Source organism: Mizuhopecten yessoensis, unplaced genomic scaffold (assembly GCF_002113885.1).
Source record: "Mizuhopecten yessoensis strain PY_sf001 unplaced genomic scaffold, ASM211388v2 scaffold7907, whole genome shotgun sequence".
Lineage (NCBI taxonomy): Eukaryota > Metazoa > Mollusca > Bivalvia > Pectinida > Pectinidae > Mizuhopecten > Mizuhopecten yessoensis.
Genome location: NW_018407282.1, coordinates 283,064 through 295,857, shown reverse-complemented (window position 1 = coordinate 295,857; position 12,794 = coordinate 283,064). Strand labels below are relative to the sequence as shown.

Here is a 12,794-nt window from a genome sequence, read left to right as displayed (position 1 = left end):
CCATATGTATGTACCCATGTCTGGGTTACATCTGGGGTACAAACCGTTTTGTACTCTGCTTACCATATAGATGTACCCATGTCTGGGGTACATCTGGGGTACAAACCGTTTTGTACTCTGCTTCCCATATAGATGTACCCATGTCTGGGGTACATGTGGGGTACAAACTGTTTTGTACTCTGCTTCCCATATAGATGTACCCATGTCTGGGTTACATCTGGGGTACAAACCGTTTTGTACTCTGCTTCCCATATAGATGTACCCATGTCTGGGGTACATGTGGGGTACAAACTGTTTTGTACTCTGCTTCCCATATAGATGTACCCATGTCTGGGTTACATCTGGGGTACAAACCGTTTTGTACTCTGCTTCCCATATAGATGTACCCATGTCTGGGGTACATCTTGGGTACAAACATTTTTGTACTCTGCTTCCCATATAGATGTACCCATGTCTGGGGTACATCTGAGGTACAAACAGTTTTGTTCTCTGTATCCCATATGGATGTACCCATGTCTGAGGTACAAACAGTTTTGTTCTCCGCACCCGTTATGGACAGGGCTGAGGTATCCCACCTCAGAAAGGAAGGACAGCGTGACATATTACATATACTAAGAACACTGCTCTCAATATTAAAGTATAACATATCATACAGCTATGGTTCCATAAGATTCTTGCCAAGTGCCCAAACCATGTAGATATGGAAGTTATTGGAGCATTTAAACAGATGGAAGTAAATTGAATTTACTGTACATATAAGGACTCCACATCCCAGTATAAGGATAACACAAACTGTAACATAATTAATATCTAATATTACATCTGACAAATAAGACATGACTTTGAAATATTGCCTAGATGGACAGTCAGACATTTTGAAAAACATGCTAAAATGGCTGGTATATATCACCTGTAATTCTTACCTGTAGTGAGACACCTGTAATTAGAACGAGCAGCCCTTTATACTCAGTCAGTGTTGATACTGACGAGACTAATACTAAGTCTTACTTCTGAGCAGGTGATTATAGGTGTCTAAGAATGTATATAAGTCTGCTGGTAAACTGCTCTCAATTCCTTCTCTACATACTGACCACTAATAACATACCTGCAGAAATACCTGTGGCACACACCTTTTTACACCTGTATTGAGTGCATGCCTGTATACACACACAGACACTCCTGATCAGTCCAATATTATTGACAGGTGATCACATATAAAGAACACTACACTACAGCTTACCTTTCTAATGAACTAGTCCACAGCTGCAGTGTATACCTACATAGGTTTTTCACCTGTACACAACACACCTGTTTACTTACCTGTACTGAATCCAAATCTGTATGAAATTCATTTTGTATCTGATTTTGTACTCAAATATTTATGAATTCAGGCCATAAACAAACTCACCTGGACGATATGCTGTCCACCGGCCCGTATATCACAAAGTCTGCAGCCATTAATAACATTCTCTCACTTACCTTGTTAAACGGGAATAAATCCGGAAAACAGGTGGAAACGAGATCGTGATCATGTGTATTTCAATGCAATGAGTTTAAGCATATTGAAGTGTTTACATATGCCTATCCTTCATTTGATCGATTGAATAAGACTTGTTCGTATGTCCACATTTTACTGATACAACGACAGGTAAAAATCCGAAGACACGTAATCTGAATAACAGGTATTCAATATACACTACAGACTGGTAACAACTCGATAGATATAATGTCCCAATACAAATATAGGCGTGTATACATAACTGAAAAGTCATGTCAGTTGGTGCACATGGACAAGTTGCCAAAATATCTTAAACGAGTTATACCATACCTGTATATTTTTTAACTGTAATTTTAAAAGGTAAATTTTAATTCAATGACTGATACTTGTGAAATGATTCCAGTGTATAATATGTAGTGTTACTCCACCGTGGTATAATATTGCTAGTTATATGGAGACTGGGTCACATGCTACATCAAGGTGTATGTCGTCAGATATACCTGGGTATCAGTATTGATTGGCGTCCCTGTATCTCACCGTGTATTTATAGCCATGTAATGGGTCACGAGGACACATCAGCTGTGTGTACAGTAGGATGGAGATACAAGTCGACCCACTACACTCACATTTTCCTCGTTAAGGAACGATTACAACTATTTTTTCCTCATTTAACACTAAAACTTAGCTACCTTGTTGGAATAAACAATACATTTCATCTTCAATGGATCAGTCAGGATGTAATAGAACAACTCTTTTAGACGGTGTTATATTCATTTTTATACATGCTGTCAGCGTATTGTCAGCAATCATATATCATTCTCTTTTCATGTTTAATTTTCCCAAATGTAAGGCTATTATTCATTTTCAGGTAAATAGACAAGAGTTGTCTCCCTTCAATCAAACACTACTGCCTCCAAGTTAATCTCTGTTAAATGCTATATACGTGGTACTGTATATAGCTTAAGTTTGATAACTTAAGTTTCCTGACATCATGTTGCATTTGTTTTTTTATTTCACTGCAAAATACTGACACTAAATTCACTCTGTATTGCACATCTCTCATTCTAGGGCAGATTATTTCAGTTTCATTTAAAAAAGAACATATTGCACGTCGTGACTACAAAGCTGAAGTTGTATCTCCATGTCCTCAAACTTTTATAAACCACACACTATTTTGGTGTAAGGACCTCTAGGGCATGATATAGACAAAGTTTTGACCCCTTACAATTTTTCATTTGTATTTAATCGTTACATCAAATTGATAAAGGGAGGTATATTTCAAATCTATATCACACAAACAGTTTTCATGCTTAAATCACAAAATGGATCTTTTTGTGGCGTTTTTAATAAAATGATTTTTTACTTTCAAACCAAATATTGGCGGTTCAATCATAACTTCATCATATTTTTACCCTTTGTAAATCACTCATCTGACATTATCAGAATACAAAACTTGACCTACCTTCTGTGACGGTTTCCTCTTCATCTGAGTAAGTGACGTCCAACGACTTGGTAGACTTCATACTCTGCTGTAGAATAGCCTTCCTTTCCATGTCCATCTGCTTCAGCCTCTCTTCCGAAACCTCTTTCGTACTCGCTTTAACGGTGAACTTGGGCGGCTCTGTGATGATGTCGGAGAAATTACGTGCCTTCTTGACAATGGATGATGTGTCTCGGAGTCCAGCGTTGTAGGAGGCATGCATCGGGGTTGCAGGAGGGGAGACAACTGTGACCTTATTTGTGACAACGTCATCAACCAAAGGTGTCTCTGGTTCATTATGAATAGGCTTGGGTGCAGATTCAACCTTGACCTCTTTGACAACCTCCATTGTTTCGATTACAATGGGTTCCGGCTCTGGTTCAACCTTTTCCGGCTCTGGTTCAACTTTTTCCGGCTCTGGTTCAACCTTTTCTGGCTCTGGTTCAACCTTTTCTAGCTCTGGTTCTGGTTTGGACGGTTGCGGAGCCGATTCAACAAAGACCACTTCATCTACCTGCATCTGTTCCTTCACCGGTGGACTGTGAAATTCTACAAAGTCTTGGACTTCCACAGTTTCCGTGACAACCTCCTCTTCCTGCTCCTGGAAGTCCTCGAGCGTGTTACACAAACTGACCTGGTTACTGTTGTCATGGTCTGTACTCGACATCAACTCGTCGAAGGCGGAGTCGGTCTGTGACTGTTCCCCGGGACTCTGAAGCATGGAACTCTCGGTGGTGTTGAAGGAGACGAGTTGGATACCTCCGTCATTCTCGTCATCAAACGCCACGTCAGTGGGCACACTCCCTATTTTGGCATCACCTTATTAGCAACAGAAATGGGTGTAATAATAACATTTTGATAAGGAAATAAAAAATAATGTAGATGTTGAAAAATTGATTTGAAACAATTTAATTTAGGCAAAGTATTTATTTTGGAGTGTCGTAATAAAAGCTTTGTTTGATATAATAGAGAAAAATTACACACCAGATGCTCATATCTAGTAATTGATCATGAGTTGCTTTAAAATGAAAATTTCTGTTTCTATACATTCAAGAAAGTTTGTTATTACTGTGGGCTTTTGTTATCAGATTATATGTCATTTAAAAAAAAAAAAAAAAACAAGTTTCCAGTGGGCTAGGGTTTTACAGATAAGCTTTGCTAATGAAGCTAAAACAAAATCTGGGCTAATGTGACTGAATAGTGAAAAAGTTGACTGCAGAGACAATCTTCCTTCAACTAAAATTGTAAGCCACAGGCCACAAGTAATACCATTCTCCCCCTCCCCCCAACTAATAAAATTGTCCATATAAAGTGATTTGTTTTGACGTTTCACAAAACTCAGGTGAAAGTTAAAGGTAGAATTATCTGGACAAGATTTGGGTAATAATTCCATAAAAGGGGAATAACTCTTATCAAAACAGTCATATCAGAAAAGAAAGGACAGGTACACAACATCAGAGAATTTCTGGTGAAAACTGCAAGAGCTATAGTCTAGACAAAATTTGGCTAAGACTTTTGTAAAAGGACATAACTCCCATAAAAATAGGCAGAAAAAAATATGTGTTGGTGCAAAACTTTACAGTGTCGTGATTACATGTGAATTTTCCAGAAAAAAAGAAAAACTGGGATGAAAACATAAGTTGTCAAGACAAGATTACTCTTATGGGACAGACCGACAACCTTGTTACTGTATGATATCCCTTCGTTTTCTCCCCACACCCATCAACTTTTTGCAGGGAGTGTATGTAAATTGAAATTGCTGAAGGACTTACCAGGCAGCTCTGAATACTAGGTAGCTTTAAGAATATATATTACATAAAATGGCTTTTTGATAAAAAAAAAACCCAAACCTTTCCAACAAGCAACTAATCCGATATATTAACCTGCTTAATACCTTCACAGGAGGGTCAATTAGAATTCATGCAATTAAATATTTCCAAGATTGACAAATACCAACCTGGAGTAAATGTAGCCTTAAAATGACCATTTTCTTGTTCGTCTGCCTCAGATATGTCCGATTCTTCGTCCTTATCATCTGCCTCCTTCAAACTGACCTCATTTTTTAAGTCACTGATGAAGACGTCCATGTGGTCAACATGTCCGTTCGTCTGAGGAACATCATCCTCAAAAAATATTTCCTCAGACATCACAGGTCCAGATTTCTTATTTAGTCCAAAGAATTCTGCTCTAAGTTCAGACGCAGTTGGAGAGGTTACCTCCCTTTGAACAACCGGCAATATTTCTTCCTTTATATTATTTGCAACTTCTATCAATTCTTCTTCCTCTGTTTGATTAACAGGCAATGTTTCTTTCTTTGTGACTTTTGTCACTACTATCACTTCTTCTTCAACAGGCTCGCACTCAAGACTTTTCTCCTCTGCGATTGGTTTATATTCCACAACAGGTGAGGTCACGACCTCTATAACTTCCTCCTCTACAGATTCTGCAGACACTAACTTTTTAGGAATCCCACCCAAGGGCAGTAACGGTGGCGGGGACGAGGGTAGGTTGGGCACGAAAGACTCAGTACTTGTACCTGAATGTGTGGAATGAATCGATTCTGCTAACGAAACAACGTCGGGCGGTTGCTGTGAAAATTTCTTAAAAGTTAGTTCAACCTCCTCATCAACTATATTGTCGTCAAAGATGATTGATGTAAATTGAGGAACACTTTCTGATTTTGATTTTTTAACCTGAACTATCTGTTCTTCAACAACTTCTGTGGATGGTAAATGTCCGTTTGAGAAAGGAGTGTTCTGATTGGTCGCTTGGCTGCTTTTTTCTGATTTGCCAGATTCCACTGATATTGTCGTAACCTGATTGGTCAAGCTCTCCTTGTGGAAATTTTGATTGTCACTAGATTTAACGATTTCATTAACAGTCAAAGGTCCATTCTCTGTCGAGTCGTCTCTTTTCGGATCAACTGATACTAGAGAAAAGCTAACTTCACCGTTAACTAGTGGAGCATCTGGAATCAATTTCGGTTCAGGTGAGAATCGGACCTCAGATTTTTCGGTCTTTTTATCACAAGATTTGCTGGACGTATCTACGGAAGGCACACTAATAGCACGATCAGGCGACGTGGAAGACGATGGACGCTTTTTACGTGGGGGACGTGAAGGTGTCTCCTTCTCCGTGTTCACGACTTCTTTAACTTCTCTGACAGGAGAGTTCACCTCCTGTTTTAATTTTTCGGGCAAGTTCACTTCCTGTGTTGTTACTTCCTCTTTGGATTTTTCAGTTGTGACTGCTTCCTGCTTCGATTTACGAGGAGAGATGACAGGAACTGGTTCGGTGGGGACAGATGAAACAGTGGGGGAAACGGGAGGTGGGGGAGCTCTTGTCTTTTTTGTGGATCGAGTTGGACTTGTTGTGGGAGAGGCAGCTCTGCGGGGACTCCTAGTGGGGGCAGATGGCTCAACACTTTCACAGTTTATGTTCTTACGAGACCTATCTGAAACGGGAATTTGACTATCACTTTTTACTGGAAGTCTCTGCGGTCGATCTGGGGCAGTTTTTCTTGGAGAAAGTCCACCATCAGCTTTTGAATCAATATTTAATGACCGCCTTTTCGATCTGATCTCTTGTGAGTGTGCATCGTTGGTGTCCTTTCTGCGATCTATCCAGCTGCGCCGTTTGACGACATACTCCGAGTCTACCGAACTCTTGGATCGCTTGGGTTTGGCTTTCTCTAGTTCTTCCTCTTCCTTCGCCTTTTTACGAGCTAAGTAGTCGGATGGATTTCTCTGTAAAGACACAAACCAAAGAAAAAAATGAATTGTAATGTAAAAACTAATTTTCATTTAATAACAACTAATGACATACATGTAATCATGAAAATGTGTCATCATTGTATTTTTCCTAAAAACCTGACACAATTTTCACAAATTTCTTTCTGTATTTCTCACAACAACCTTGCATATCTGAACTAAAAATGATATTGAGTAGATATGAAGTATTCTAATCATAGCAATCAATCCCTGCTTAGCAGATCTAGAGAATCCCTGAAGCAGTGATTTCTACCAATGACCAACCCCAGTTTCCCCCACACGTTCCGTTGTTCTCATAATATCCCCCCTTATATACCCTGAAATAGAAGCATCACTGCAAGCTCCTTTGGTCAGCCCTATAGCTCCCATTAGATATAAACACATTGAATGGTCACTTAATGGCCAGAGAATGCCATCATCTGTATGATGTTAAAATAAAAAATTCAGGTAAATACCCTACTCTGAGTAAATAAACTGTACATTAATCTCTCTCAGACTCCCCGCTAGATTGCAGCATTGGTTTTTGACCTACTTTTTGACTTCTTGATACCGTAGTTCATTTGTTATAATATAACCCATGTTAATATTAATTCTATCTTCTGTTAAACAAGTTTTATAGAGAGTTTTAGTAGGAAATATCTTTTAAAACATAAGTTAAACTTGTAAATCCCCTCCTTCGATTAACAAATATGACCCAATTTCAAGGACTTATAGACCCCCCTTTGGTATATAATGGGTAAAGTGGTATACTCCTAGGTGTATTTGAGCTGTAGGTAAGATTTGCTTAAATTATTCATGATAATTTTCCATGAATGTGATCTGTTAGTATAGCATGGCATCTTATTTGTAGGATCTAGTTTTGTGTACAAGTCCATAAGGTAAGCACGAAGGGCCATAAAACCTAACGACTATAAAATATAAATGGAGATCCGGTACACAGGACCGAGCAACCTATATAGCTCTAATGGTGGCCATTTTGAAACATTTAATGAAAAAGAACATAAATGTGCTTTCTAAATAGATCTGTACATCAAACTCATATTTTTTAAATCTACATTTTATCATTTTTAAGGAATTCCCTTCCAATTGGTTTTCATGGACACAGTGTGACAAGGGCGGGGAAAGAGAACTGGTGAGCAGACGGGCAAGGGAGTGCGGTAGAAGGTAGAAAGTAAGAGACCAGAATATAAAGAGCTGGGGATAGAAGGGCTAACAGGAATGTTAGGGGTAACATAGGAGCAGGAGCTATGGTGAGGCAAGCCAAGGCAAGGAAACTTGAATGGACGGAAGAGGGCACCTGGGCAAGGGGACTGGGGGAGGAGAAGGCAGGAGTAAGGGAAATAGACTAGCAGCAGGTAAGGTAAAGCACAAAGGAGGGGGGGGGGGGGGGATAGGATAGGAAGTGTCAGGGATAGGAAGTGAAGGTAGAGGGGGACAGGAGCATGTCAGGATTAAATGGGGGCGGTGGGCAGGGGGCAGAAGAAGAAAAAGCAAGGTTAGGGAATACCTTTACTGGGAATAAATTCAGATTGCATGCAGCATACATGTCACTTCCTTGTTTCATAGTGTGAAGATGTAGTAAAGAGCTCTAACATTTCCTTTTTTCCCCCAAAACAGTCATGTTATAAAATGTTCTATAATGATATCTTCATTACTTGAACAATTAGTTCATCAGAAGCTCTGCTTGACAATTCATTCATTTAGCAACCGAGACATGAATATATCAGCAGAGTTCTACCATAGATATTGTTTGACCCAAAGGTCCTTGGTAAGAGGTCCTTTGGGCCTGAACTTTTCGCCTGCCATATTTAGACATTGTTTGATCCTTATGTCTTTTAAAAGAGGCCCATGGGGCCTGAAATATTTCCTTGTCGTATAATTCATTATTTGACTCTGATGCAAGAGGGCTTTTTTCACATTTTCACCTGTCATTTTTAGATGTGTTTTAACCCTTTGTCCATTGCAGAGGAATGAATATAGAATCATTTGGATTCTAATTAACACTAGAGAACATCTGTCAGAAATGAATGCCCCTTTGGCCCTGTAAAATTAGTGCCATTGTTTGACAACTTTCTATCAACAGTATTTGTAACAGTGAATTCAACCTTAAAATACTAACTTATACAAGGTATTCTCATACTTTACCTATGTATAAACTTTGATAAAAATCTGTTCAGAATTAAAGTCACAACATTGAATCATAATGGGGCATTTGGGTAACACTATATGCCCCCCCCACCCCCACCCCTTCCTCTCCCACTGATAAAATGCAAGGGCATACAAATCAATTAATTGATGAAGAAATTATTTTGTTTGTAGTAATAAAAATCCATGAACATTTACCATATATTCCAATATTTGATACCACCAACACATACATCGGGAGGACCACCCATATAATGTTTACATACACAATTCTGAGTAAACACAAGCTACTCTATGTGTATACAGAATAAACGGTAAACAATTTTTCACAAAAACTTTCAAACTTAAGGTTATTATTGAGTGACTAAACTGTTACGTGGTCACTAACATCAATGGTGTCTAACTTCTCATCAACTGTGGTCACTACCATCAATGGTGTCTAACTTCTCATCAATCGTGGTCACTACCATCAATGGTGTCTAACTTCTCATCAATTGTGGTCAATACCATCAATGGTGTCTAACTTCTCATCAATTGTGGTCGCTACCATCAATGGTGTCTAACTTCTCATCAACTGTGGTCACTACCATCAATGGAGTCTAACTTCTCATCAATTATGGTCACTACCATCAATGGAGTCTAACTTCTCATCAATTATGGTCACTACCATCAATGGAGTCTAACTTCTCATCAATTGTGGTCGCTACCATAAATGGTGTCTAACTTCTCATAAATCGTGGTCACTACCATCAATGGAGTCTAACTTCTCATCAATTGTGGTCAGTACCATCAATGGTGTCTAACATCTCATCAACTGTGGTCACTACCATCAATGGTGGCTAACTTCTCATCAATTGTTGTCAGTACCATCAATGGTGTCTAACATCTCATCAACTGTGGTCACTACCATCAATGGTGTCTAACTTCTCATCAATTGTGGTCACTACCATCAACAGTGTCTAACTTCTCATCAATTGTGGTCACTACCATCCTTTTTACCCACAATCCTTGAGACATATTTGTAAATCCAATTCCCTAACAATTCGCACACAATACAGAATTCCTGCCATGTTCTTGTTGGCCTTCTATTCCAAAATCAACAAATCCTAAAATAACTGACAACTTGAAGCTATAAATACAATATGCAAATAAGAACAGAAAATGCTGCAGCCACATTACAAATATGAGATGGACGTTCGAACTATCGAAACGACAGAGAGTAGCAACTTTACTCATTGATTTCCTACACGTCTTGTCGGGATTTACAAGGACAACTGTGTATATTCAGAAAAGAAATATTACTGGTTGTAAAAGGAAATTATACATGAAAGTCTTGAATAAGATGTAAAAGATGGGAGTAACAAATTCTGTCATTATATTTACGACTGGCATTATTTTTCAGATTATTCTGTAGATCCTTACAGTGTAAGTAAGCACCAAGCCGATGAACAACATTAAAGATGAAAAAGTATAGTTTATACATGAAATTCTTGAGTAAAATGTTGCTTTCGATGTAACACTAGAGGGCTTGTCTGCAAATGAGAATGTGTGAGTATCAAATTTTGGCATTCTCACAGTGAATGACTGGAAGTATTTTTCAAATTATCCTGTAGATCCTTATAGTATGGGTACCAAGCTGATGAACAATCCCTAGTTAAAGTTGCGTTGTTCTACCGCGGTTGACAGAAGAAACTTAACATCAAGCAAACTACATGCACTTGTTGACAAGAAACAATGTTTACTAGAAAAATGTTCACAGTATTTTGTTTCATGAAGGACGTGTCCTTACACTAATATCATTTGGTCAAATACAAATGTTGTAAACTTAATTAACAACAGCCATTGTCAGTTTTATGATAATATTTGTCATAAGCATATTTTATGAATGTCCTTATCAGGTCACATAGGACAATAATTAAAATCAGCGTCAATTTCCACAGAAAAATGCCAGCTTGATCAATAACACTAATACCAAAACAGTGTCATAAAATATCAGACCCTTGTGTGGGATATTTAATAACCTATTTCATATATCATGTGGTCAATTGTTACCAATCTCAATATATCCCACCTTTCTTACCTGAAAATACCTGTCTGTGTATATTCCAGGTGATATATGAGTTACCATAAAACGTCTATTTCACCATTGTTTGTTATAGCAGAATTCCTCTCCTGAGAAATGTTTAAAACAGATCCTTGCACAAAGAGAATTACACCGTCGATAAAATTATCATTCGCTGTCTTTGTAAATCAACCTATTATTCAACTTGCATTCATTCCTCGAAGTATAAATTCATTCCGCATAAAACAAATTTGTACATTCAGCACTAATATATATGGAGTCTTAGATACATACACAGACCAAGTACAGGTCGGCTCCGTTTATTGTTCGGGTATATCTCGTTATATATTACTGGTACATGGAAGTCATACAGGTAAGCACAATGTAAATATATACCAGGTTCACACAGCCATCCTCAGACCTATATAATATAGTATAATAAAACGGTTTTGTGAGCCCTCCCAACGTAAAAATTTCCCTTATGAAATATTTACCCGTTCTATTAGACATATACTGTAGCGGCCGTGAACATTGGATACGGTTGTATACCATTCTACTTCCAGTATCGATTAGCGTAAATTGTTTTCAATCGTCTAGTTTTGTCCCTGTACATTTTCTATGTATTCAATGAACCAAATCTTTGAATTTTTTTATGAAGCAAAATTATGGTTATTAAATACAATATATGTTTTGTATGTATCTATTTACTTTTGCTGCAGAAGAATGGATACTGAATAATGAGTAACATTGTATTTCTTTGAACAGGTTCTTATTCCTTTCAACAGGTAACTTCACAGGTAAATATTGAACATTCCATAATCTTATTTCAAAATGACATCATACAAATTACCCGGTAAGACCATATATTACACTAGACTTCCATGGCCAAACAACGGTATCAAAGAAACAATCTCAATTCAAAATCTGTTAATAAACATTTGAAAAGTTCGGTCAGGTACACTGGATATTTCAAATACTAAACAGAAGATATTGAATATGAAACAAAGGTACATACCTTTCTCTTAGCAAGGGTGTGTCTGTTACGGTAAAAGTTTCCCAATAAATAAACTCAATAAGTATATACCTTATCAGTCGGTCGGGATATATATTGCCAGATCCAGGCACACTTGACGGGGAATATGGACGTACCTGTACATTAAATATATGACATACCTATACAGGATATATATATATATATATTACTCCTGGATAGTGAATTGCACACACCGAGTTCTCAAATCACCTTAAATCAACTACCAAACCTGGAGATCTATTGTTGCAGGGTGGCAGGTAAACGTGGGTAGTTGTGCTCCAGACACCAGACATGAAATATCACCAGAGAATGCTTTTACATTCCCTGAACCAATAACGATTGATACCCAGAGTACAAACAAGCCACCTGAGTAGGAATTTATCGACTTTCCATCAAGTCCGGGGTCACGAATCTAACCTTTGATCTTTATACCTATAAACATTTACGTGTGTGCTCACTTTGCAAGTTTTATTTTTTTATTTTTACTATTTTTCGCAAGTTTTAACGATATTGTATTGTATATGTACACTTTACCGATTGGAGGTAGGGTTGGAGCATACATCAAGGTTTAATATGTGTGTTAATTTGTCATCAATGTTTAAAAGGCCTGCTTGTCATTGATGGTTCCAAAAATGCAATGCTGAAAGTATTAATATTGTTTGACAAAGATCAGTAATGAAATTTTAAAAGTCCTTTAGACTTTTTGTGGTTTTTTTTTTTTGTATATTACAGTGTTCTGTTATATGTTGTATAAGGTTTTTGACCGTTTCAGAAAGTATATTGGTAATACATGATCATGTATACAG

At 37.8% G+C, this 12,794-nt stretch overlaps 1 protein-coding gene across 1 annotated transcript in view; it reads right to left on the bottom strand.

Moving 5' to 3' along the window:
- LOC110454566 (titin-like) overlaps positions 1 to 12,794 on the bottom strand; it is a 158,651-nt gene that overhangs the window by 31,650 nt on the left and 114,207 nt on the right. The window contains exons 14-15 of the mRNA XM_021504139.1: positions 4,936 to 6,724; positions 2,961 to 3,797 (exon numbers count right to left, since the gene is read on the bottom strand). Coding sequence (XP_021359814.1) covers positions 2,961 to 3,797; positions 4,936 to 6,724 — 2,626 coding nt within the window. The remainder of the gene's footprint in view (positions 1 to 2,960; positions 3,798 to 4,935; positions 6,725 to 12,794) is intronic.